Below are 25,747 nucleotides of genomic sequence, written 5' to 3'. Positions count from 1 at the left end.
GGCAATAGGGCAATAAAGATGTAGGGGGGGACCCTATATAAGTAGAGCCCGGTTCCTTTGTTCAGTTGAATTCTTCATTACAACGCCAAAGTGCCTTGTGCTGACTGAATTCCTTCTTGCAAGAATAAAATCTACTCTTTAATTAATGCACTCAATTTCCACAACAACTTGGTATCAGAAGTGGGATCGATCAGCAAATCACACAGGACAATCCCATCCTGTGGCTTTGCTCTTTTGATCCTGCAAACCCCATGCACATTTGTGGAGAAATGATTTGTTTAATGAGTACCTTTGGCTTTCACTTATCTTAGAAAATAGAATCAGAGAGCTGAGGAAAGAGCAATGCCTCTGCCAGTCTCAATGCCAGATCCTTTGCCTTACCCCCCACAACGGTCAGAAACCCTGTCTGGCTCAGCGTTATCTGACTCCACCACCATCTTGTCTTCTAGACTACAACGCAGTGTGCAGTATGACCAGGACCTCAACCCCTCCGGTGTTTAATCTCTTAAGCCCAACTTCTCTTCACCTACCAGACGGGCTCTTCACTGATGTGCGTATATCATGCTGTTAAGAGTTAAAGTATGGTTAAAGTAGCAGGTCCAGACCTGGCCCAAAGAGGATATTATAAAGGCTGCTGAAACTTTAGTCTCCTGTCAAAGCTTCCTGTGTCCTGGATCCTGAAGTCCGTCACGCGATTCATGCAGAGCAACAGCAGACCTTAAACAAATGCTTTAAGATGGAGAAACAACACAGAGACCTTCACCAGTCCATTCTCATTGTCTTTCAGACCACTACTTCTGGTTCACAGGATAGTGTTTTCCCTGGCCGTTGCACAGGGTAAGGCACCTATTTTTACGGCAAACAAAAATACTGCAGTTATACCCCTCAGCCTCCAAGTAGACACAACCATGTTATCAATTTTGAAACTCCTGCATCATTGTATTCTCGAGTTATCGCATTTACAAGATTTCGGAAAACTTGACCTCCGACCTTTAGGTCAAGGTCACCGGCATTCAAGCTCGTCTGAGACTTTTAGTAGATGCACCTATGGTATCAATCTGATTAATTTGCCCGTAACACAGGTCATGCACCAACACACACACACTCCCGCAATGAAGAAGTGCTTGCTACTAACCTTGACACACCTACACTAATACATACAACAATTAAACATTTACCGGCAAACATATTGAATGTAGGATAGATTCTGGTGCATTGAAAGGGCATTTCATGTGTTCTTTTGGATCCAGTTGTACTGTTCTTAAAGAAAATGAATTGTGAAGCATTTATTCTTCCGCTCTACTCTGGTTCCAGTTAATCTGCTGGGCAGAGATTGATGTGTGTATTAAAATTGTATCTTATTTTTACACCTCATGGCATTAAGGTTTATAAAAAGAGAAAACATTGTCACATCTCAAAATTTCACATGACTGAGGACCAGTATATATATGAATGGCTGCCGGTAATCACACTCTTTCTGCAGCTGTTCTTCAGAAGGCTCATAAGCATGTCTCAGCATCTCTCACAGAAGTTGATTTTATGCTACCAACAAACTTGAATTGTATTGCATACATCTCTGCAGGTCCTGACATAAGATTTGAAACCCAATGGTTTAAATTGTTTAATTATGTCATCACTGCTGACTGCATATACTGGCAAGACAGCACGTGCTTCTTCGCTGTCTGTCTCACCCCAACTTAGTGGGAGTTATTCAGTATTTATCATTCTGCACCTCACACATCTCTGAGCAAACACAAACATAATTGCTGGCAAGACATTGGTGTATTTGCCTACAAGTATCAGGCAGCACATGATTGGACCCTAATAGAGTTTTCTATTCACCATCTTCTATGGCACTGGTCTGGCCTGGGGAGTGGAGAACTGCAGAGTCACATTTATATAATGCTCAGGTTTTTGCTATGACGGAGAACAACAATCAGACTCAATAAGATGACAGCTCTCTTCCTCACAGTGAAGTTCTAAGAAGCTTTAAAACAGTTCATAGCTGCATACCTGGTGACCAATACAGCACTGTCCACTGGAGGGATATCATCTCTTCCACCGGGAACATGGTTGGTACCAAGGTACCAAGGCCCACCAAATTCCTGATGCTGCCAGTGACAGAAGCTCTCCAGAGATCTTTCTCCATGATGGCCCACCTTTAGCTTTTCCTGGAGAACAAAGACAGTAAATTAATTTAATTCTGATAATAATGAAAAAAAAATGGGACTTATGAACAATGAACATTATGTCATTAGGCTAGTTGGTTTGACACAACAAAATGGCTGAAGGCGAAGCCAATAGGTGCTTTGATAACCTACTCAAAAACCCAATGGCCTATGTTTTTGAGCCAGTTCTTTTTTTACTTGTGGATGCTGCAGGGAAATGCCGACAGCAAGTGAGTCCATCTGCTGTAAGGAAGTTTCCTTGGATCACTTGTTTGGGGATCTTTCCTGCATAACCATGATGTTTTAGAAGGGACACACATCTTCCGAAAAGTTAAATTTTTGTCTCATCAGTCCACAGAGTATTTCCCCAAAAGTTTAGGGGATCATCAAGATGTTTTCCGGCAAAACTGAGACAAGCCTTTATGTTCCGTTTGCTCAGTAGTGGTTTTCATTTTAGAACTCCATTGTTGCCCAGTCTCTTTCTTATGGTGGAGTCATAAACACTGACCTTAACTGAGGCAAGTGAGGCCTCCAGTTCTTTGGCTATTGTTCTGGGGTCTTTTGTAACCTCTTGGATAAGTCACCGCTGCATTACTCTGGTAATTTTGCTTCGTCAGCCACTCCTGAGAAGGTTCATCATTGTTCTATGTTTTGACTTTATAATCTTTCCCAGACTAAGACATCTCAATTACTTTATTTCTCATTTGCTGCTGAATTTCCTTGGATCCCAAAAGTCTGACCAGTCTGCAGATGGTCTAATGGTGCTTTGTTTAGGCAGATGAATGATGAGTTACAGTAATCCAATCTTGAAGAAACAAAAGCATGAATAACAGTTTCCAAGTCTGGTTGTGGTATAATATTACTTAGCTTAACAATATTTTGTAGGTGATATAAACATGAATTAACCAGAGTATGAACATGACCATCTGAAGGAAAACCAGACTAAAAATTTACCCCGATGTTTCTGATGGAAGACTTGGCATAAGAGGCTAATGGACCAAGAGTTTCCATTATTGAAGTTGTATTCTCTTCTGGAGCACAAACAAGAATTTCAGCTTTTCCTGATTAAGTTGAAGAAAAGTTTTATCCATCCAGCTTTTTACAAAGCCTAAGCACTTGTGTAAGACATGCAGTTTCAATACCTCATTAGGCTTAACCTCCTAGGACCTTGCGTCCACATATGTGGACATCACATTTTGGGTTGTCTAGACCAAAATATTAAATTTTGCTCTACAACGACCTGATATCCACTTACGAGGACATTATACTGCCACTGTTCTATCGAAATTTAAAACGAGTGTCCTCATATGTGGATCTCATTTTTCTCAGAAACAAAAATCAGGTAAAAAAAATCAAAAAAAAAAAAAATCAGCTAACTCTTTTACATTCATCAGGTCCCAATCAGCCCAAATAGCAAAGAGAAATTGAAAATGCATGCCATGATAGAGTTCGGGTCTTAGGAGGTTAAAATGGATGTATAAATGAATATCATCTGTGTAGCAGGGATATGAGACCTCTTTAAAAGTACTCAAAATGTGCTGAAGAGGGATCATGTAAACCAGAAATAGTAAGGTCCCCAAAAAAGAACCCTGAGGTACACCAAAATTAAGATGGCTTAAGGAAGACCTATAATTGGAAGCAGCCACACAAAGAGAACAATCAGAAAGATATGAAGTAAACAGTTGTAAGGCAGATCCCGATACACTGGCCCAATACCTCAACCTGTCAAGCGCTTGGTTGATACAGTGGTTGAGAACAGAACAATTTCCTGTGTCACTTTGCACCAAAACATCATTAGACACTCTGAGAAGAGCTCTCTCCTTCGAATGTCCTTTATGGAACTCAGATTGAAATTTATCAATTCAATTCAATTCAATTTTATTTATATAGCGCCAAATCACAACAAAAGTCGCCTCAAGGCGCTTTATATTGTACAGTATACTCTATAATAACAGATACAGAGAAAAACCCAACAATCATATGACCCCCTATGAGCAAGCACTTTGGCGACAGTGGGAAGTAAAAAACTCCCTTTTAACAGGCTCAGGGAGGGGCGGCCATCTGCTGCGACCGGTTGGGGTGAGAAAACAGGATAAAGACATGCTGTGGAAGAGAGAGAGAAATTAATAACAGATATGATTCGATGCAGAGAGGTCTATTAACACATAGTGAGTGAGAAAGGTGACTGGAAAGGAAAACTCAGTGCATCATGGGAATCCCCCGGCAGCCTACGTCTATTGCAGCATAACTAAGGGAGGATTCAGGGTCACCTGGTCCAGCCCTAACTATATGCTTTAGCAAAAAAGAAAGTTTTAAGCCTAATCTTGAAAGTAGAGATAGTGTCTGTCTCCCGAATCCAAACTGGAAGCTGGTTCCACAGAAGAGGTGCCTGAAAACTGAAGGCTCTCCCTCCCATTCTACTTTTAAATACTCTAGGAACAACAAGTAAGCCTGCAGTGCGAGAGCGAAGTGCTCTAATAGGGTGATATGGTACTACAAGGTCATGAAGATATGATGGGGCCTGACTATTTAAGACCTTGTATGTGAGGAGCAGGAGTTTAAATTCAATTCTGGATTTAACAGGAAGCCAATGAAGGGAAGCCAAAACAGGAGAAATATGCTCTCTCTTTCTAGTCCCTGTCAGGACTCTTGCTGCAGCATTTTGGATTAACTGAAGGCTTTTCAGGGAGTTTTTAGGACAGCGATGATAATAATTAATTACAGTAGTCCAGCCTGGAAGTAATAAATGCATGAACTAGTTTTTCAGCGTCACTCTGAGACAGGATATTTCTAATTTTAGAGATGTTGCGCAAATGGAAGAAAGCAGTCTTACATATTTGTTTAATATGTGCGTTGAAGGACATGTCTTGGTCAAAAATGACTCCAAGGTTCCTCACAGTGTTACTGGAGGCCAAGGTAATGCCATCCAGAGTAAGAATCTGGTTAGATACCATATTTCTAAGATTTTCAGGGCAGAGTAAAATAACCTCAGTTTTATCTGAATTAAGAAGCAGAAAGTTAGTGGCCATCCAGCTCTTTATGTCTTTAAGACATTCCTGTAGTTTAACTAAATGGTGTGTGTTACCTGGCTTCATGGATAGATAGAGATGGGTGTCATCAGCATAGCAGTGAAAATTCTAATGATACTGCCTAGGGGAAGCATATATAATGTGAACAGAATTGGTCCTAGCACTGAACCGTGTGGAACACCATAACTGACTTTAGTGTGTGAAGAGGACTCTCCATTTACATGAACAAATTGGAGTCTATTAGATAGATATGATACAAACCACTGCAGCGCAGTACCTGTAATACCTACAGCATGTTCTAATCGCTCTAATAGGATATTATGGTCAGCAGTATCGAACGCTGCACTAAGGTCTAGCAGGACAAGCACAGAGATGAGTCCACTGTCAGAGGCCATAAGAAGATCATTTATAACCTTCACTAAAGCTGTTTCTGTGCTGTGATGAGCTCTGAAACCTGACTGAAACTCTTCAGATAAGCCATTCCTCTGCAGATGATCTGTTAGCTGTTTGACAACTACTCTTTCAAGGATTTTTGATATGAAAGGAAGGTTGGAGATTGGCCTATAATTAGCTAAGACAGTTGGGTCTAGAGATGGCTTTTTAAGTAAAGGTTTAACTACAGCCACCTTGAAGGCCTGTGGTACATAGCCGATTATTAGAGATAGGTTGATCATATTTAAGATTGAAGAATTAATTAATGGCAGGACTTCTTTGAGCAGTTTTGTAGGAATGGGGTCTAAAAGACAGTCCACAGAGTATTTCCCCAAAAGTAATTATTGAAGTTAACTCAGAAAGATCAATTGGAGAAAAAGAGTCTAAATGAATATCAATGGTACTAAAAGTAGCTGTAGATAATATTACATCTGTGGGATGTTTATTGGTAATTTTTTCTCTAATGATAAAAATTTTATTTGTGAAGAAGTTCATGAAGTCATTACTAGTTAATGTTAAAGGGATTGTTGGCTCAATAGAGCTCTGACTTTTTGTCAGCCTGGCTACAGTGCTGAAGAGAAACCTAGGGTTGTTCTTATTTTCTTCAATCAGTGATGAATAGTAAGATGTTCTGGCTTTGCAGAGGGTTGAACAAAGCAAAGTTAGGACATGAGGCTTGTGCCAATATATCTTCAGACACTGCTGACACTCACAGTGGAAGCAGTTTTTACAATTATCTTACCGTTGAGCAATGAATTACGTTTGTTTGAGGGGTGGAAATCTGTCCTCCTCTCAGTCTTCAAACTCCGAAAATGAAGCCGTTTCTTCTCTCGTCATATCTCCGCGACGGAGGTACAAAGAGCAATGAAAATCGCAGTCAAAATACACCTCCTAGTTTTTGAGTTACACGACGTTTTGTAACTCAAAAAAACGACGTTTTTCGCCTCTCACCGCGATCTATTTTTTGGCTGGTCATGTCTGTGTTTTTGAGCCGCCCGCCCCCTTCCCAGGTGGCGCAATCAGTGATGACACGGCTCTGCAGCTCAAAGGTCGTGGGTTCAATCCCACCTTGGTCCACATGTTTTTTTTCTTCACTACAAATTTATACACTATCACAGACCTGTAATTTATATTGCTAATTTATTACAATTCTGCAAAGTTTTATGATTTTAGCAGCTTTTCTAATATGGACCTCAGATTCTTGTTAACGCTCCATGGCAGAAATACATACAAGTACACAGCCTGATGAAGCAGACAGAGGCAGTACCTCTGATTGGTGAATTTGAGCAGAACCAGGTTGTTCTGCCTCTTTTCAGCAGAAATTCTGCTCATTCACCTCTTTTCAGCGCAACGTTCTGCTTCTTTGCCTCTTTTCTGCAGAAATTCTGCTGATTCACCTCTTTTCTGCAAAATTTTCAGCCTTTTCACCTCTTATTAGCACAATTCTCAGCAGCTTCTGCTAATTTCAGCAGAATTGTCAGTCTGTCCACCTCTTCTTTGTGAAACTGAGTTTGGGTCAGTGAGATGAGTAGCTGCTTTGAGTCTGGCACGGCCAGGTTCGAATCCTGCTCAGGGTGACTTTTTTTTTTTCACCACCATACAACTTTTTGCAAGTTTTCATCTTTTTCAACTTTTCAGCAGACAGCTTCAGCGTTAAGGCATCCACACTGCATTTTCGCAGGAAATGCAAATTTTCTAGTTCTAGTTGCTTCCGTACACTTTTTGGCACTTAACTACTCCCACAGTTTTTATCCGATTTTCGCCATTCAAACTTTAAAAAATTCTGCTCTTTCTGCTAATGCCGGCTATGACTTTTGGTGCTCATAACTTCTACACTTTTTGAGATATTGAATTTTTTTTTTTTGCAATATTTTTTGCCCATTTCTGCCATATCATCAGTGGCGTCACTGATTTTCCTTGCCGGGTTGACCTGTGTTTTAGCTCAGTGAGATGAGCATCCGTTCTCAGACTGGGAGGCCAGGGTTCAAATCCCGCTTATGGCAACATTTCTTTCAGTTAACAGTTAAACTTTTTTAACTCTTTTCAACACAAATTTCAGCTTTTTCACCCCTTTTCAGCAAAATTTTCAGTTTTTTCTGCTGTTTTCAGAAAAAAAAGTATTTTCAGCAGAAATTCTGCTCATTCACCTCTTTTCAGCGCAATGTTCTGCTTCTTTCCATCTTTTCAGCAGAAATTCTGCTGATTCACCTCTTTTCTGCAAAATTTTCAGCCTTTTCACCTCTTATCAGCACAATTCTCAGCAGCTTCTGCTCATTTCAGCAGAATTGTCGGTCTCTCCACCTCTTCTTTGAGAGAATGAGTTTAGTTCAGTGAGATGAGTAGCCGCCTTGAGACCAGGAAGGCCAGCTTCAAATCCTGCTTATGGCAAAATTTCTTTTCACCACTTTTCAGCAAAAATTTCTCCGTCTTTACCCCTTTTCAGTAGAATTTTTGGCTTTTCACCACTATTCAGCAAAGATTTGTTCTTCTTCACCTGTTTTCAGCAGATAGCTTCAGTTCTTCACCTCCATACAATTTTTTGCAACTTTTCATGTTTTTCAGCTATTTTCAGCAGACAGCTTCAGCGTTACGGCATCCACACAGCATTTTCGCAGGAAATGCAAATTTTTCTAGTTATTCTTCATCTGCAAGTTGCTTCCGTACGTTTTTCGGCACTTAACTACTCCCTCAGTTTTCAGCCGATTTTCATCGTTCAAACTCTAAACTGTTCTGCTATTTCTGCTAATTCCAGCTATGACTTTTGGTATTTATTACTATTATACTTTTTAAAATATTACACTTTTTTCCTTTAATTTGTCCCATTGAAATGAATGGAAAACTTCCACAATTCTGCTAAAACTTGCTTGTTTTTGAAACTTAACTACTTCCTCATACTTTCACCTAGAAACTCCATTCAAACTTTAAAATGTTCTCAAATTATTGGACTATTCCTGTATGATTCAGCTTTTTCAGATCTTCTACCATTTTAATCTTATCCCTCTTTAAGTTTTCAGTTGCAAAATTGTGATTTTTCAGAAAATACACGCGTTGTTATGGTTGCTATGCAATTAACTCAGAGTGTACACTCGTCAATTCTGAATTTTCTCTTTATGTCTGAACAACTTCTAGCTGCTCGCTCAATTTCCACTCAACTCCCACAAATTATACAGCAAAACGTAGGTATTTTTGCTGGCTTTCAGAAAATGTCACTATCATTGTTGTGGGACTTATAGATTTTTTGCAAATCTCCTCAGAGCAACACAAAGTCTGAAAACTCTCCACAGAAAGTCAATGGAGAGCTTGTTTAAAATCACCGCTGGATTTCTCTAATGAGAGGCATTTTCAAATTGTCATATCTCCTTAACAAAACAAAGTTGAGACATGAGGCTTGTGCCAATATATCTTCAGACACTCCTGATGCTCACAATTCAAGAATTTTTTCCTCACCTATTACCGTTTGGCCATGAATTACACTTGTTTGAGGATAGGAAATTTGTCCCTCGCTCAGATTTCTTCAGATTTCAAACTCTGGAAATTAGGCACTTTTTTCTCTCGTCATATCTTTTTGATGGATTTCCACAGAGACCTGAAAATTTCCATGACTGTTCACCAAAGCCTGCTGTTTCTTATGGTGAAAGAATGATTTTGATGCTCCATATAAATTTAGAGTTACAAAACATTGTTTGAGGACAAGTCAAGGCAGTTTTGCTTTGCCTCTTCTCAGTTACAGTGTATTACAAGTCATATATCTTCAATAGTTTATATTTTATCTCTGAATTATGAAGACCTGCAGATTCCCCCATCTCTTCTGAACAAAACGGTGTCAGAATGAGTGTTCTAGCTCCTACGGTTAGGAAATTATGGCCATTTGTTCGAGGCGAATCCTGAATGTCAGAAATACACTGAAGAAAACTTATACCTCCCTCTGTGTCTGTGTGTGTAAGGGCTGATTACAGCAGGTGCAGCTAATTTAACTGACCTAGATATACCAAGCCCAGACTCTTAACAGCCCCTGTTCACTTAACTCTCTGTGTATGTGTCTGTGTGTATCAATATTTCTCCCATGTTAAAGTATTACTCCTCCATAATAGTATTTCTGCTAAATCAAAGTACTTCTACTACATCTTAGTACTTCTGCTTAATCATAGTAATTCTGCTAAATCATAGTCTTTTTGCCAAATCATGGTATTTGTGCCAAATCATGGTCTTTGTGTCAAATCATGACATTTCTGATATGTTATAGTATTACTAGTAGGTGGAGGTATTTCTGTTATGTTATAATATATGTGCTGAATATAGTATAAGTGCCAAATCATAGTATTTATCGCAAATCATAGTATTTATGCCACATTACAGTATTTCTGCTAAAACGCAGAAATAGTACCTTTTAGCAGAAATTTATGCCAAAAGATAGTATTTATGTTTAAACATAGTATTTCTGCCAAATCATAGTATTTGTACTGAAACATAGTATTTCTGCCCATTCGTAGTATTTGTACTAAATCATAGTACTTGTGCAAGATCATAGTGTTTGTGCCAAAGCATCGTATTTGTATGGAGTCAGAGTATTTCTTCTAAATCCTAGTGTCAAAAGATTTCAGGATTTTGGGATTTTTATTATGTTATGCTTAAAAGTACGTTTCTTTATCTAAATATGTTTGCTCTTTCAGTTACACTGAAATGGGGAAGTGCAGACTCAACAGGAAGCCTGCACAGTTCTATTTTATCTCTTCCTGTACGTCTCTGAGAATGCTATGAATAAAAAGGCTGACAACTATTGCACGGTGCGAGTCTCCCTGAGTCTCACCCGTGTACACGTTAAACCTGTCTGAGCGTTTTTATTCCGACCTGAGTTGCAATACAGGAAAACTCCTGACATTTCTTGGTCCTTCGAGCCGGATGGGACACAGCGCTTTTGTGTGATCCCACAGGAAAGCCTCATCGAGTCCTGCCGTCGTGAGAAGCCCGCGCTGAAGTCTGTCGACAGCTCCTGTCCAGGTACAGGATAAAGTCCAGAGACGTGAATTCGGGTTCTGGCCGGCGTTCTTATAAGTGGTCCACGGCGGTGGGGGTCGATGAGGTAAACCTGAGAGACCGGCAGTGAATCAGCAACCAGGTGAATATTAACACTAAGACACCTCGCGTAAAACGTCTAGGCTCGGCTCGCATGATTTGCCAGAGGGGTTGGTAGCATTCCTAAAAGTAAACGCTCGCCTGAAAAAGGGGCTGGAAGCTATTTTAGGGGGCATTCCTAAAAGTAAACGCTCGCCTGAAAAAGGGGCTGGAAGCTATTTTAGGGGGATTTCTAAATGTAAACGCTCGCCTGAAAAAGGGGCTGGAAGCTAATTTAGAAGGGTTTCTAGAAGTAAACGCTCGCCTGGAAGGGGCTGGAAGCTATTTTAGATAAACCTGGTCCGTAAGACGTAGTACGCGTTGAAAAGGTATTGTTGTTGTTTTATTTTTGTTGGTGGAATAAGTTGATTTTACAGCACAATAAGGAGGCTGAACTATTCCACTATTTTGTTTGCTGTTGGCCACCCAAGTACTGGTGAAAAGAGAGAAACAGGTCGTGTTTCATCACATAAAGATGACACCGCTTTCAAGAATAGCTTGAAAGTAGAAGGCCGTGTCAACTACCTCTCTCGATTCTCGTGCCAGAGAAGGTGCCGCAGTTGTGTAGTTGTAAAGGATTAAAATGGGTAATGAAGCTTCAAAACTCACTGCTGACGAGCAGTGGTTAGAGAAAAATGTCCAGGCGCCAGACGAATTAGTGCATGTAGACGGAGGAATCCTAAACAAACTAAACCCCCCACATGGGAGGGAAAATGTAGCCCCTCCGCATTGACTAAATTATAAGAATCCCTCCAAGGAGAAATAAATACTGAAAAGGATGCTCAAAAGAAATCAAAGCATACACAAGAGTTGTATTTTAAAGCATGGAAAGAGGAATGAAGTGGAATAAACAAAAGGTTAAATTAAGGTTAACTTAAATTAAAGCAGAGCTTATCTGCGATAAGCATGATAATGGGAGATAATAGGAAGGTTAACAACCTGTAAACTGGTATTAACAATGAAACATAGTTGGCATGACGACCGTGCCTAGAATGAATAGAATGCATGAAACCAGATAATTCACACGAAAATATATCAAATAAAAAAGAGAGATGCATAAGGTATATTAAGGCTGTGTCATTGTTCAGCCAAGGAAAATGTCTCCAGCTTGGGAAGGTGTGAAGCTGCAGATTCACACAGACCCGTGATGGATACATAATAAAATATAAACTAATATACTATTGTATATTAGTAGTAAAGTAGTGTATTGTAATATACTATTGCTGTTATAAAAAAGGAAAAACAATACAATGATAACATTAATAATGACATACTATTAATAAGAAGAGGCACCTCAGTCAGTTATGATGTGAGGTGGAAGATTGTTAAAAGTAGTCTGATTCAAGCTTAAGGTTTGCTCAAACTCAGTACAATGATATATGAGATGAAGAAAATAAAGAAATAACTACACTAATCAGGTGCATAGAGACACTTGACCTGCTTGTAAACCTGTCATCTTAGATGAGACTTTGTTAAGATGAAGACCTATACTAACAACTAATGAGCCACACCCTGTATACAACAGCTACAAGATTGAGAAGCTGAATTAAATAAATATGTGGACACTACCAAGCTAATGAGGAGCGGTGACGCGCATGCTGGTTTTGCTCACTACAATTGTATAAATGGAGTTTGAATTCATTACAATATGAAAGCATATTTTGAGTGATTCTAACTGTGTAAATGCTGTGAGTGGTAGGTTTTGAGTGATTGGGTGTGATTTGTACAAAAATAATAAAAAAAAGTAATAAAAGTAATAATAACACTACAAAGGTTCATAGTGGAGTGAGTGAACAAGTGGAAGTTTGAGAGAAAAGGCAGTGTGTGTGATGATTCCTGATGTCTGAAAGAGCTCAATTTAAAAGTGTGTGTGAAATAAAGGTGTATCGTTTTTAGATCAAGAGATTTAGATTGTTTTTAGTAGAATTAAAGAGGGTTTTTAGACTATAAATACAATGAAAGACAGAGTCTGCAGAAACAGGAAATGTGTGCCTGTCGGTGACAGGAAACCGTGTGTGTGTGAGGAGATAGGTTGAATTTAGAACTCAGTGATAAGATGCATGAATTAAACCGTATTGTAATAAATACTTGCAATGAAGAAAGCAGCTTACACTCAATTAATATGAACGCAAAGCCTTGATGATGCCATAGGCAATTTGTTTTGTTTTTGTTTGTTTGCTTAGTAAGTTTGGAAAACAAATTTGTGATCATACTTGTGGATCACAGTGACACATAATGGTTTGGGCATATGATTTGCTGATGCCTAGTTTTAGAGCTGTGAGCTATGAGCTTACACTGTCACACATCAGAATTGCTGTATGCTGTATCACGCGCTGACCTTCACAGCACCCCACAGGCTGGTGTCGTTGATATCTTTGTAGATATCAACAAAGTAGCCTTGGGCGGAACTGTGTAGGTTATGCGGTAACCACAGTAGACATAATTTTAGAAGCAAAAGCACTAACTTCCTCACACTCTGCACAGGGTGCAGAACTCACAGCTGTCATACGTGCCTAACCCAACTGCAACATGGAAATCTTTTGAAGGCACTGTTGGAAGTGTTTATATTGCCAAAACAGTTCAGAGGTCACTGAAGGCAATAACTTCGCAGACCAAAGCCGCAAAAGCAGCAGCACAACAAACTATAGACACATTAATGTCTGACTCCTCAATGCAAATACCACTTGATGTGCTTATAAACGAACAGAAAGCCGCACCAACTAGAGAACAAAAGAGGTGGTTAAAGGGTGGAGCACAGCCAGAAAATGATTTGATGACTTGTAATAGCAAACCAATACTACCAAAGTCCCTACACATATCAGCAGCATTATTGTCAACAGGAGGGGGGGTAGGAGTGGTAGATAAAATTTCGGAAATTTGTCGGAACATGCATGATTTGCCAAAAACATAATGCACATAATGCACACCACCTCATCCTTTTCATACAATCCACATGGGATTTATTGAGCTAAATGAATGCCAAGGCTCAGAATACGCTCTAGTGATCATAGACGTGATCTCAAAATGGCCAGAAATCTATCCAGTAAAAAAAAAGCAGATGCCAGTAGCAAAATGTTTGTGCAACCATTTTATTTCAATATATGGCATCCCCACTCTGATAAGATCAGACAATGGGACACATTTTGTTAATGAAGTAATCAGTAAGGTCTCTGAAGCACTAGGAAATAAAACAGAGACTGAGAAAATGCATGGAAGAAATAGGGAGACCATGGCCTGAGTGTATAGGCCTGGTAAAAATGTGGATGAGACTGACACAAAGTTCTCAGAAACTCACAACTTTTGAAATCATTCACGGTAGACTATTTCCACTACCAATCACAAGTGAGCCTATAGATAAGTCAATAAGAGGAACTACACTAGCCGAATGGATGACTAAATTACTTGAAAATAAAGAGATTGTTCTAAACAACTCTCCAGTATCTTGCAGGTTGAAACCAGGTGATTGGATCCTGATCAAAGTACTCCAAAGGAAAAATTGGAGTTCACCAAGGTGGGAAGGTCCTTATCAAGTGCTACTCACCACACCTACTGCCTGCAAAATAGCAGAAAGACCGTCCTGGATCCATCAAAGCCACTGCAAAAAAGTGAGTGACAACCTAAACGTTTAGACGCCGACACCCCTAACTCCTGTATGGTGATCTATTGGTGGAGGGAGGGCTGATCGGGTATACCCCGCCTTCTTCTTCTTGCCAGTAGTCTACTCATCAGAGGTCACAGGTGTGTCTGGTCATCATGAAGACACTCGTCCTCCTAGTGGCTAATGTTGCACTCCTGGTGAGTTTCTTAACACTCACCCGAAAGAAAGAAGATGAACAACGCATGGTATCGATATATACCTGACAGCACACCCAGAAAGGACTGCTATGTTTGCTCCTATATGCCCCCAACGACACAATACGCCACCTTGTATGCGAAGGGAATGGACATAATTCAGCCAAAGTGTGCCGCAAGCTACGCCAGCCGTGGGCATCAATTCCTCATGGTCAACCATGAGGAACCTCTCCAGATAGGACGAAATGGCACATGTGACGAATGGTTCTGGGTTGACCTGAAAGTGAAGCACAGAAGTAAGGCTAAATCATTCCCAGTCTTTCTTGAAAACAATGGGAATTTGAGCCACAGCCTATGCTACCGCCAAGAGAACGGATCCACGCCAATGGGAAACACCACCACCAACTGCAAAGCAGTACAGACACACGCTCCTGGAGGGCCCATGAAGAGCAGCAACATCTCAAATGGCACCTTCTGGGTGCAAGGGATGGCCTGGGATATCCTTCCTGGGAATTGGACAGGTCAGTGTGCTCCCATTTTCATATCTGACCACACTTTCAAGATAACCATGGACGCCATGTCAACTTCAACGTCAACAACAAGGAAAAGACGAAGCACCCCAGACCTCAAGCAGCATGATTCCATTTGGGGTTCCGATGTCCCAGAGGAATTTAAACTTTGGACTGAAAGACAAAAGGTTCTGAATGCTTCATGTAAATTCAACGACGAATGGGATCAGGAGATTGACGCTCTGTGCATTGCAGTAATGCAACACAGGGTAGCATTGGACATAATTCTCACCGAGAAAGGAGAATTCTCTTTAACAACACATGTTGCACATACATTCCAGATAATGTGCACTCACCGAACATGACTGATGCTCTGAAAACACTCAGACAACTTCGGGATGCACAACAACGAGACTATGCCGCAAACACAGAAGACTGGCTTACGTGGCTTTTAAGCGGCTCTTGGAAGTCCCTGCTGATTAAAGGACTTGTTTTTGTTGGTGTTATAATACTGTTATTCTGCTTCAATTCATGCTTACATCACCCTATCACAGAATGATGAAGATGATAATGAGACAGACACTTGGATATAACATACTCACAAAACCCACTATTTTATGATGTCTTGGCTAAAAATGTCTACAAGTGGCCATAGACTGATGCACTGTTAGTGGTTGCTATGTACATATATAGAAGGAAAGATCAAACAACAGGTGGGAATGTCAAAAGATTTCAGGATTTTGGGATTTTTATTATGTTATGCTTAAAAGTACGTTTCTTTATCTAAATATGTTTGCTCTTTCAGTTACACTTAAATGGGGAAGTGCAGACTCAACAGGAAGCCTGCACAGTTCTATTTTATCTCTTCCTGTACGTCTCTGAGAATGCTATGAATAAAAAGGCTGACAACTATTGCACGGTGCGAGTCTCCCTGAGTCTCACCCGTGTACACGTTAAACCTGTCTGAGCGTTTTTATTCCGACCTGAGTTGCAATACAGGAAAACTCCTGACACCTAGTATTTCAATCAAATCTCAAAAGTTGTGCTAAAACGCAGTATTTCTGACAAATCATAGTATTTGTACCCAATCATAGTATTTCTGCCATATCATCGTATTTGTGCCAAATTATTATTATTATTATTATTATTACTATTATTGCCAAATCACAGTATTTGTACCCAATCATAGTATTTCTGCCCAATCATAGTATTTGTGCCATATCATAGTATTTGTGCCAAATCATGGGATTTTGCCAAAACATGGTATTTGTGCCAAATTCTAGTATTTGTGCCCAATTAATATTTCTGTTATGTTATAGTATTACTACTAAGTTGTAGAATTTCTGTTATGTTATAGTGTATCTGCTGAATATAATATATGTGCCAAATCATAGTATTTATACCAAATCATAGTATTTGTGCTAAAACATAGTATTTCTGCCATATTTGTCTAAAAACATAGAAAGTCTGCACACCCATCGTATATCTGTTATGTTACAGTATTACTACTATGGCATATTATTTTTTTCCAAATCATAGTATTTTTGCAGAAACATAGTATGTCTGCAAAATTGAAGTATAACTGTTATGTTATAGTATTACTACTAAGTCATAGTATTTCTGCTTTGTCATAGTATTTGTACTAAAATGTAGTATTTCTGCCAAATCATAGTATTACTGTTATTTCATAGTATTTGAGCGAAATCGTAGTATATTTGCAACAACGTACTATGTCTGCAAAATCACAGTATTTCTGTTATGTTATAGTATTACTACTAAGGCACAGTATTTCTTCCAATTCGTAGTATTTGTACTAAATCACAGTACTTGTGCCAAATAATAGTATTTGTTGCAAATCATAGTATTCGAACCAAAATAGTATTTGTACCAAAGCATCGTATTTCTTCGAAATCATAGTATTTAATCAAATCTCAGTAGTTGTGCTAAAACGCAGTTTTTCTGCCAAATCATAGTATTTGTACCCAATCATAGTATTTCCGCCGTATCATCATATTTGTGCCAAACCATGGTATTTTTGCCAAATCATGGTAGTTGTGACAAAACATGGTATTTGTTCCAAATTGTAGTATTTGTGCCCAATTAATATTTCTGTTATGTTATAGCATAACTACTAAGTCGTAGACCTTCTGTTCTGTTATAGTATATCTGCGGAATATAGTATATATGCCAAATCATAGTATTTATTGCAAATCTTAGTATTTGTGCCAAACCACTGTATTTGTATGGAGTCCTAGTATTTCTTTTACATCATTTGTTAAAGTATGTGTGCTGAATATAGTATATGTGTATCAATATTTCTCCTATGTTAAAGTATTACTCCTCAATCACAGTATTTCTTCTAAATCAAAGTACTTCTACTACATCTTAGTACTTCTGCTCAATTATAGTATTTCTGCTGAATCATAGTATTTTTTGCCAAATCATGGTATTTGTGCCAAATCATGGTTTTTGGGCCAAATCATAATATTTCTAGTATTACTACTAAGTGGAAGAATTTCTGTTATGTTTTAGTATATGTGCTGAATATAATATATCTGTCAAATCATAGTATTCATCTCAAATCATAGTATTAAGCCAAATTACAATATTTCTGCCAAAAAGCAGAAATAGTACCTATTAGCAGAAATTTCTGTCAAAAGATATTGTTTATGTTAAAACATAGTATTTCTGCTAAATCATAGTATTTGTGCCAAATCATAGTATTTGTACCCAATCATAGTATTTCTGCCATATCTTCGCATTTGTGCCAAATCATGGTATTTTCTTGCCAAATCATGGTATTTGTGCCAAATTATTGTTAGGTGTAGGCTGTGTGCAGACAGGAAAAGGACCCAAAGTGCAGACTACGGAGACAGTCGTGAACTCAAAACAGCTTTAATGCTGAACTCAAAAGTGTAACAAAACTAAGAATACAAAATACACTTACGTAGACAGAACACACAGCAAGATAAGGGTAGATCGCGACAATGACAAACTGAAACACAGGGCTTAAATACATAGAGGGAGCAATCAGGGAATGGACAACAGGAGGGAAACACAGCTGGGGCAAATCAGAACTGACGGGACAAGGAAGCGTAAACTGAACACACTGAGATAAGACAGAGACCTTCAAAGTAAAACAGGAAACACATAACACAGACTGAACAAAAGACACAGACTCACATGCAGGCACTACAGAGGGAACAGAGACGTGGGACCAAGGCAGACACAGACACTGACTGGACATGGGGATATAGTGGACAGGGGAGACAGCAACTAAGGATTACACAGAGACAAACCATAAGACATGACTCTAACAAAAACCCAAAGACTAGAAATTATAAATAATATAATAAACCCAAAAAACCCTGGGTCAACGACCCAGGCATCCTAACAATTATAGTATTTGTGCCCAATTAAAATTTCTGTTATGTTATAGTATTACTACTAAGTCATAGAATTTCTGTTATGTTATAGTATATCTGCTGAAAAATAGTATATGTGCCAAATCATAGTATTTGTGCTAAAACATAGTATTTCTGCCCAATTGTAGTATTTGTGCAAAAACATAGAATGTCTGCAAAGTCATAGTATATCTGTTATGTTATAGTATTACTACTAAGGCATAGTATTTCTACCAAATCATAGTATTCCTTCAAAATCATAGTATTACTGCAAATTCATAGTATTTGAGCGAAATCATAGTATTTGTGCAAAAACATACTATGTCTGCAAAATCATAACATATCTGTGTTAGGATGCCTGGGTCGTTGACCCAGGGTTTTTGGGTTTATTATATTATTCATAATTTCTAGTTTTTGGTTTCTTTGAGTTCTGTTTTATGGTTTGTCTCTGTCTTCTTTAGTTGCTCTCTCCCCTGTCAGCTGTATCCCCTTGTCTAGTTCGCGTCTCTGTGTATCCTTTGTTGCTATATCCCCGTGTCCAGTCAGTGTCTGTGTCTGCCCTGGTCCCATGTCTCTGTTCCCTCTGTAGTGCCTGTAGGTGAGTCTGTGTCTTTAGTTCAGCCTGTGTATGTTTGCTGTTTTACTTTGAAAGTCCATGTCTCATGTTAGTGTATCTGGTTTTGCTCTTCCTGTCTCGTTAGTCCTGATTTGCCCCAGCTGTGTTTCCCTCCTGTTGCCCATTCCCTGATTGCTCCCTCTGTGTATTTAAGCCCTGTGTTTTCCTGTGCTCTCTGTCGCGTCGTCCCTCATGCTGTGTGTATCTCCCTGTGGCTCCCTGTGTGTGTTTTGTTAGATTCTTTTCAGTTTAGGTTTTGTAGATATCCTTTGTTCAGCAATAAAGCTGTTTTGAGTTCATGACTGTCTCCAGAGTCTGCACCTTGGGTCCTATTCCTGTCTGCACACAGCCGTAACATGACAATCTGTTATGTTATAGTATTACTACTAAGGCATAGCATTTCTACCAAATTATAGTATTCCTTCAAAATCATAGTATTACTGCATTTTCATAGTATTTGAACGAAATCGTAGTATATGTGCAAAAACATACTATGTCTGCAAAATCACAGTATATCTGTTATGTTATAGTATATCTGCTGAAAAATAGTATATGTGCTGAAACGCAGTATTATTGCCAAATCATAGTATTTGTGCTGAAACATAGTATTTGTGCCAAAAGAGTATTTCTACTAAATCATAGTACTTGTGCCAAATCATAGTATTTCTGCCACATTGTGCTAGTTGTGCAAAAACATAGACTGTCTGCAAAATCATAGTATATCTATTATGTTATAGTATTATTAGTAAGTCGTAGACTCTATTTTGTTATAGTATATCTGCTGAATACAGTATATGTGCCAAATCATAGTATTTATAGCAAATCATAGTATTTGTGCTAAAACATAGTATTTCTGCCACATTATAGTATTTGTGTAAAACCAGAATGTCTTCAAAATCATCATATATCTGTTATGTTATAGTATTACTACTAAGGCATAGTATTTCTGGAAAATCATAGTATTTGTTTCAAATCATAGCATCTGAACCAAATCATATTATTTGTGCCAAAACATTGTATTTGTACAAAGTCATAATATCTTTTCTAAATCATAATATTTCAATCAAATCTCAGTAGTTGTGCTAAAACGCAGTATTATTGCCAAATCATAGTATTTCTGCCAAATCATAGTATTTGTACTAAATCATAGTACTTGTGCCAAATGATAGTATTTGTACCCAATCACAGTATTTGTGCCATATCATCGCATTTGTCAGTTCAACTTATTTAACTCTTCTCAACCGCCCAACACCTCTTCTTCACCCCGTTTCAGCAGAATTGTGAGTTTTTTCACCCCTTTTCAGCACAAATCCCAGATTTTTCAGGTGTTTTCAACAGAAATCTCTTTTTTAGCAAACATTCTGCTGATTCACCTGTTTTCAGTGCAACTACTTCTTTACCTCTTTTCAGTAGAAATTCTGCTGATTCACCTATTTTAAGCAGAATTTTCAGCCTTTCACCTCTTATCAGTACAAATCTCAGTATCTCCTGCTCATTTCAGAAGAAACCTTTTCACCTCTCCTCTTTTCAGTACAAATTTGAACTTCTTTAAACTTCTTTGAACTTCTTCTTTCTTTCCACCTCTTTTCAGCAAAAGTTTCTGTTTTTTCACCTGTTTTCAACAGAATTTTTCAGTTTCTTTACTGCCATAAAATTTTTGCAGCTTTTCAAAATTTTCAGTGATTTTCAGCAGATAGCTTCAGCATTCCAGCATCCACACAGCATTTTCGCAGGAAATGCAAATTTTTTTAGTTCTAGTTGCTACTTTTGTACTTTTTTTGGCACTTAACTACTTCCACAATTTTCAGCCGATTTTCACCGTTCAAATTTTAAACTATTTTGCTATTTCTGCTAATGATCGCTATGACTTTTGGTATTTTTTGCTATTATACTTTTTAAAATATTAAGCTTTTTTCCTTTAATTTTTCCCATTGAAATGAATGGGAAACTTCCGCAATTCTGCTAAAACTTGCTTGATTTTGAAACTTAACTACTTCATCATACTTTCACCTAGAACAACCATTCAATCTTTAAAATATTCTCAAAGTATTGGGCTATTCCTGTCTGATTCAGCTTTTTCAGATCTTCTACCGTTTTAATCTTATCTCTCTTTAAGTTTTCAGTTGCAAAATTGTGATTTTTCAGAAAATACATGCGTTGCTATGGTTGCTATGCAATTAACTCAGAGTGAGCGCTGGTCTGTTCTGAATTTTCTCTTCATGTCTAAACAACTTCTTGCTACTCGCTCAATTTCCACTCAACCCCCACAAATTATACATCAAAACGTAGGTATTTTTGCTGGCTTTCAGAAAACGTCACTATCATTGTTGTGGAAGTTACAGATTTTTATCAAATCGCCTCAGACCAACACAAGGTCTGAAAACGCTCCATTGAAAGTCAATGGAGAGTGTGTTCAAAATCACCGCTGGATTTCTCTAATGAGAGGCATTTTCAAATCGTCATATCTCTTTAACCCTTTGACTGCCTGCTCAACCATTTGGTTTAGCATATTTTGAGAGACTATATATAATGAACTGGAGTACTTAGCTTAACTCAACCTTATTGAGCCATCTCTACCACTTGGTTGAGTTATGTTATCCTAAAAAAAAACACTAGATGGCACTGTGTCAGGATATGGCAGGCCTCATCTGCCACCCTCCAACCAGGAAATCAGAAAGCAAAAAATCACTCTGGACACATGGACTGTTTTGGCTAAAAATTTTAAAGGTAAGTACATTTTTCTGCAGTATAAACATGTCAGAGTCTTTACTGAACATGATTATGTCATTTGATACCAGAAAATAGCTGTAATAAATCCATAATATTTTTTTAAAAACATGCTCAACCAAACGGTTGATTTGTCAATTGATGGTAAGAGTAGCAAAACTTAGCTAATGTTTAGAACTGTTGTTTTAACATATGAAATTGACTATTTACTATTGAATATAAATAATTTAATGATCTATACATGTAAATATGACATGTTTAAATTTTTCCATGACAAATACTGTATGTTACAAAATGTTCTAATGTTTAAAGATTTACTCACTTTCTGTGATTATTTTTTAAAGTACAGTTTTAAATGACACATGGAAATCAAACCAACTATATTTCTACAATTTTATTTTTTTTAATGTTTATTAGATGGATTGCAAATCCTTTTATGGAGCAAGACAACGCACCTACCTGGCCCTTGTACCTGAAAATTCTCAGGACTCTGATGGTGAACTGAGTGATGATGACCCAATAGAGGATCCAGATTTTCAACCCAATTTTGCAGATGATAGTGATGAAAGCTGCTTTGATGTTTCCCTGGATGAAGATGCTCCTTCAACAAGTAGATCTAATAAACTTTCGCGTAAAATGAGCAAAAAAGGGAAAACTATCCTAAAAACAGTTCCCTTGGATGAAGCAGAGGATACATTAGACCCATCTTCCTCTTTAGTCCCAAAAAAAGACACAAGAAGAATCTGGAAGCATGAGGACATTGAAGAATTTCAAGTTCCAGATGCAAGTTTCGAAACCCCTGACGCCCTACAGTCCCCATTCCAGTACTTCAAAATGCTCTTCACTGATGAAATGATTGATCATATTGCCTATCATACCAATCTGTATTCTGCTCAAGAGGCGAAAGTTATGATCCCATGCCCATCACTCATCCCTGCATACAATGAGCATATGGGAGGGATAGATCTCTCTGACATGCTGGTACACCTGTACAAGACCCCAGCCAAGTCTACAAGATGGTACCTGCCACTCTTTGGTTACATGCTTGATCTGTCCATTGCAAATTCCTGGCTGGTCTACAAGAGGGAATGTGGACAACTAAACCAGAAACCAATCACACTCAAAAGATTCCGCCTGGCAGTTGCGCATAGCTTGAAACAAGTCAACAAGCCAGCATCCAAAGTTGGCCGACCATCATCCAGCTCTCCACCACCACCAAAGAAACGATACACCCCAAGACCCTCACAACCACAGCCAGATGTGCGATATGACTGCTTTGGGCATTGGCCACTTCACTGTGACAAGCGAGGCCGATGCAATTACTGTCCAAAGGGCGTCTCAAGATGGAAATACCAAAAATGCAATGTTTTCTTGTGCTTGAATGCCAGTCAGGAATGCTTTGCAGTGTACCACCAGAAGATCTAATCATCAAGGGGTATTGGTGAAGTTGCATGAACGGCAAAAGAAAAGAGCCAGAACTGTTTCAGTGTGTTCTCAAATTTTTCAGTGCAAAATGGCAATGGTATATAATATACCACCAGAATTTTCTGGAAAATAAAATAAAAAATGTTAGTGCTGTTCCAACACTACAGTGAAAAGTTTATGTTAACAACAGGTCAAAAGTGAATTTGTATGTTTATGAATTTTCGGTAATTGCAGATCAAGTTTTTGATCAAATTTACAATATTTTTGTGTTTTATACATTTTGTGGTTTGTTATTATAACGCCCACTGTTGAAATGGAATCCAACAATGTTTGATGTTTTACTACCACAATAAAGTGGGTCAAACACAAAATTGGGTAGTTATTGTTTTGCAAAATGAGTATAACCTTTACTTTTTTCTACTAGTTATGTCTGTAGAACTTTATGTAGTTGTACCATAGAGAGACATCTCAACCGTTTGGTAGAGGGTAATATTTAAAAAACTATAAGGTGTGTATAAATTTTTTTTTTTGATTGTGATCATTATTGACCTAAAGGAATAGAAAATGTGGACAAATAATTTTTTCATTGTATTTTTCTTGGTGAGGCAGTCAAAACAATGTTAGGACATGAGGCTTGTGCCAATATATCTTCAGACACTGCTGACACTCACAGTGGAAGCAGTTTTTACAATTATCTTACCGTTGAGCAATGAATTACGTTTGTTTGAGGGGTGGAAATCTGTCCTCCTCTCAGTCTTCAAACTCCGGAAATGAAGCCGTTTCTTCTCTCGTCATATCTCCGCGACGGAGGTACAAAGAGCTATGAAAATCGCAGTCAAAGTACACCAAAGTCCGCTGACTCCCCCAGTACAAGAATTATGCTTCTATCCTACCTAGTTTTTGAGTTACACGACATTTTGTAACTCCAAAAAACGGCGTTTTTCGCCTCTCACTGCGATCTAATTCTGACTGCTCAAGCCTCTGTCTTTCAGACGCCCGCCCCCTTTCCAGGTGGCGCAATCAGTAATGACACGGCTCTGCAGCTCAAAGGTCGTGGGTTCAATCCCACCTTGGTCCACATGTTTTTTTTCTTCACTACAAATTTATACACTATCACAGACCTGTAATTTATATTGCTAATTTATTACAATTCTGCAAAGTTATATGATTTTAGCAGCTTTTCTAATATGGACCTCAGATTCTTGTTAACGCTCCATGGCAGAAATACATACAAGTACACAGCCTGATGAAGCAGACAGAGGCAGTACCTCTGATTGGTGAATTTGAGCAGAACCAGGTTGTTTTGCCTCTTTTCAGCAGAAATTCTGCTGATTCACCTCTTTTCAGCGCAACATTCTGCTTCTTTGCCTCTTTTCTGCAGAAATTCTGCTGATTCACCTCTTTTCTGCAAAATTTTCAGCCTTTTTACCTCTTATTAGCACAATTCTCAGCAGCTTCTGCTAATTTCAGCAGAATTGTCAGTCTGTCCACCTTTTCTTTGTGAGAATGAGTTTGGGTCAGTGAGATGAGTAGCTGCCTTGAGCCCAGGAGGGCCAGGTTCGAATTCTGCTCAGGGTGACTTTTTTTTTCACCACCATGCAACTTTTCATCTTTTTCAGCATTTCAGCAGACAGCTTCAGCGTTAAGGCATCCACACAGCATTTTCGCAGGAAATGTAAATTTTTCTAGTCTTTTCTTCATCTTCAAGTTGCTTCCGTACACTTTTTGGCACTTAACTACTCCCACAGTTTTTATCCGATTTTCGCCATTCAAACTTTAAAAAATTCTGCTCTTTCTGCTCTTTCCTGCTATGACTTTTAGTGCTCATAACTTTTATACTTTTTGAGATATTGAATTTTTTATGCAATATTTTTTGCCCATTTCTGCCACATTATCCAGTGGGGTCACTAGTTTTCCTTGCCAGTTTGACCTGTGTTTTAGCTCAGTGAGATAAGCAGCCGTTCTCAGACTGGGAGGCCGGGGTTCAAATCCCGCTTATGGCAACATTTCTTTTAGTTAACAGTTAAACTTTTTTAACTCTTTTCAACACAAATTTCAGCTTTTTAACCCCTTTTCAGCAAAATTTCCAGTTTTTTCACTACTTTTCAGCACAAATCCCAGCTTATTCAGCTATTTTCAGCAAAAACATCTTTTCAGCAGAATTCTGAAAAGAGTTCTGCAGAACTCTTTTTAGCAGAAATTCTGCTGATTGAACTCTTCAGCAGAATTTTCACCTCTTTTCAGCCCAAATTCTGCTGATTCACCTCTTTTCTGCAAAATTTTCAGCCTTTTCACCTCTTATCAGCACAATTCTCAGCAGCTTCTGCTCATTTCAGCAGAATTGTCGGTCTCTCCACCTCTTCTTTGAGAGAATGAGTTTAGCTCAGTGAGATGAGTAGCCGCCTTGAAACCAGGTGGGCCAGGTTCAAATCCTGCTTACGGCAAAATTTCTTTTCACCACTTTTCAGCAAAAATTTCTCCGTCTTTACCCCTTTTCAGTAGAATTTTTGGCTTTTCACCACTATTCAGCAAA

General features: G+C 38.5%; 2 protein-coding genes across 3 annotated transcripts in view; one reads left to right on the top strand and one right to left on the bottom strand.

Annotated features, from left to right (window-relative positions):
- Positions 1-25,747, bottom strand: part of adamts17 (ADAM metallopeptidase with thrombospondin type 1 motif, 17) — a 150,649-nt gene that overhangs the window by 86,204 nt on the left and 38,698 nt on the right. For both annotated transcript variants that reach the window (XM_019355478.2, XM_025910618.1), the window contains exon 6: positions 2,014-2,171. In XM_019355478.2, coding sequence (XP_019211023.1) covers positions 2,014-2,171 — 158 coding nt within the window. The remainder of the gene's footprint in view (positions 1-2,013; positions 2,172-25,747) is intronic.
- On the top strand, positions 21,534-23,788 carry LOC112847995 (uncharacterized). The gene is made up of 2 exons (XM_025910691.1): positions 21,534-21,789; positions 22,207-23,788. The coding sequence occupies exons 1-2, from the start codon at positions 21,679-21,681 to the stop codon at positions 23,212-23,214; spliced, it is 1,119 nt and encodes a 372-aa protein (XP_025766476.1). The 5' UTR covers positions 21,534-21,678; the 3' UTR covers positions 23,215-23,788.

Source organism: Oreochromis niloticus, linkage group LG1, assembly GCF_001858045.2.
Source record: "Oreochromis niloticus isolate F11D_XX linkage group LG1, O_niloticus_UMD_NMBU, whole genome shotgun sequence".
Taxonomy (NCBI): Eukaryota; Metazoa; Chordata; class Actinopteri; order Cichliformes; family Cichlidae; genus Oreochromis; species Oreochromis niloticus.
This window is presented reverse-complemented; position numbering and strand designations above follow the sequence as displayed.

What these genes read in the sequence shown, in the direction of transcription:
- LOC112847995 (XM_025910691.1), top strand. Translation starts at nt 21,679, where the DNA reads ATGGCACTGTGTCAGGATATGGCAGGCCTCATCTGCCACCCTCCAACC. An exon ending in TTTGGCTAAAAATTTTAAAG is followed by an intron (nt 21,790 to 22,206) that starts GTAAGTACATTT and finishes AATGTTTATTAG; the next exon opens with ATGGATTGCAAATCCTTTTA.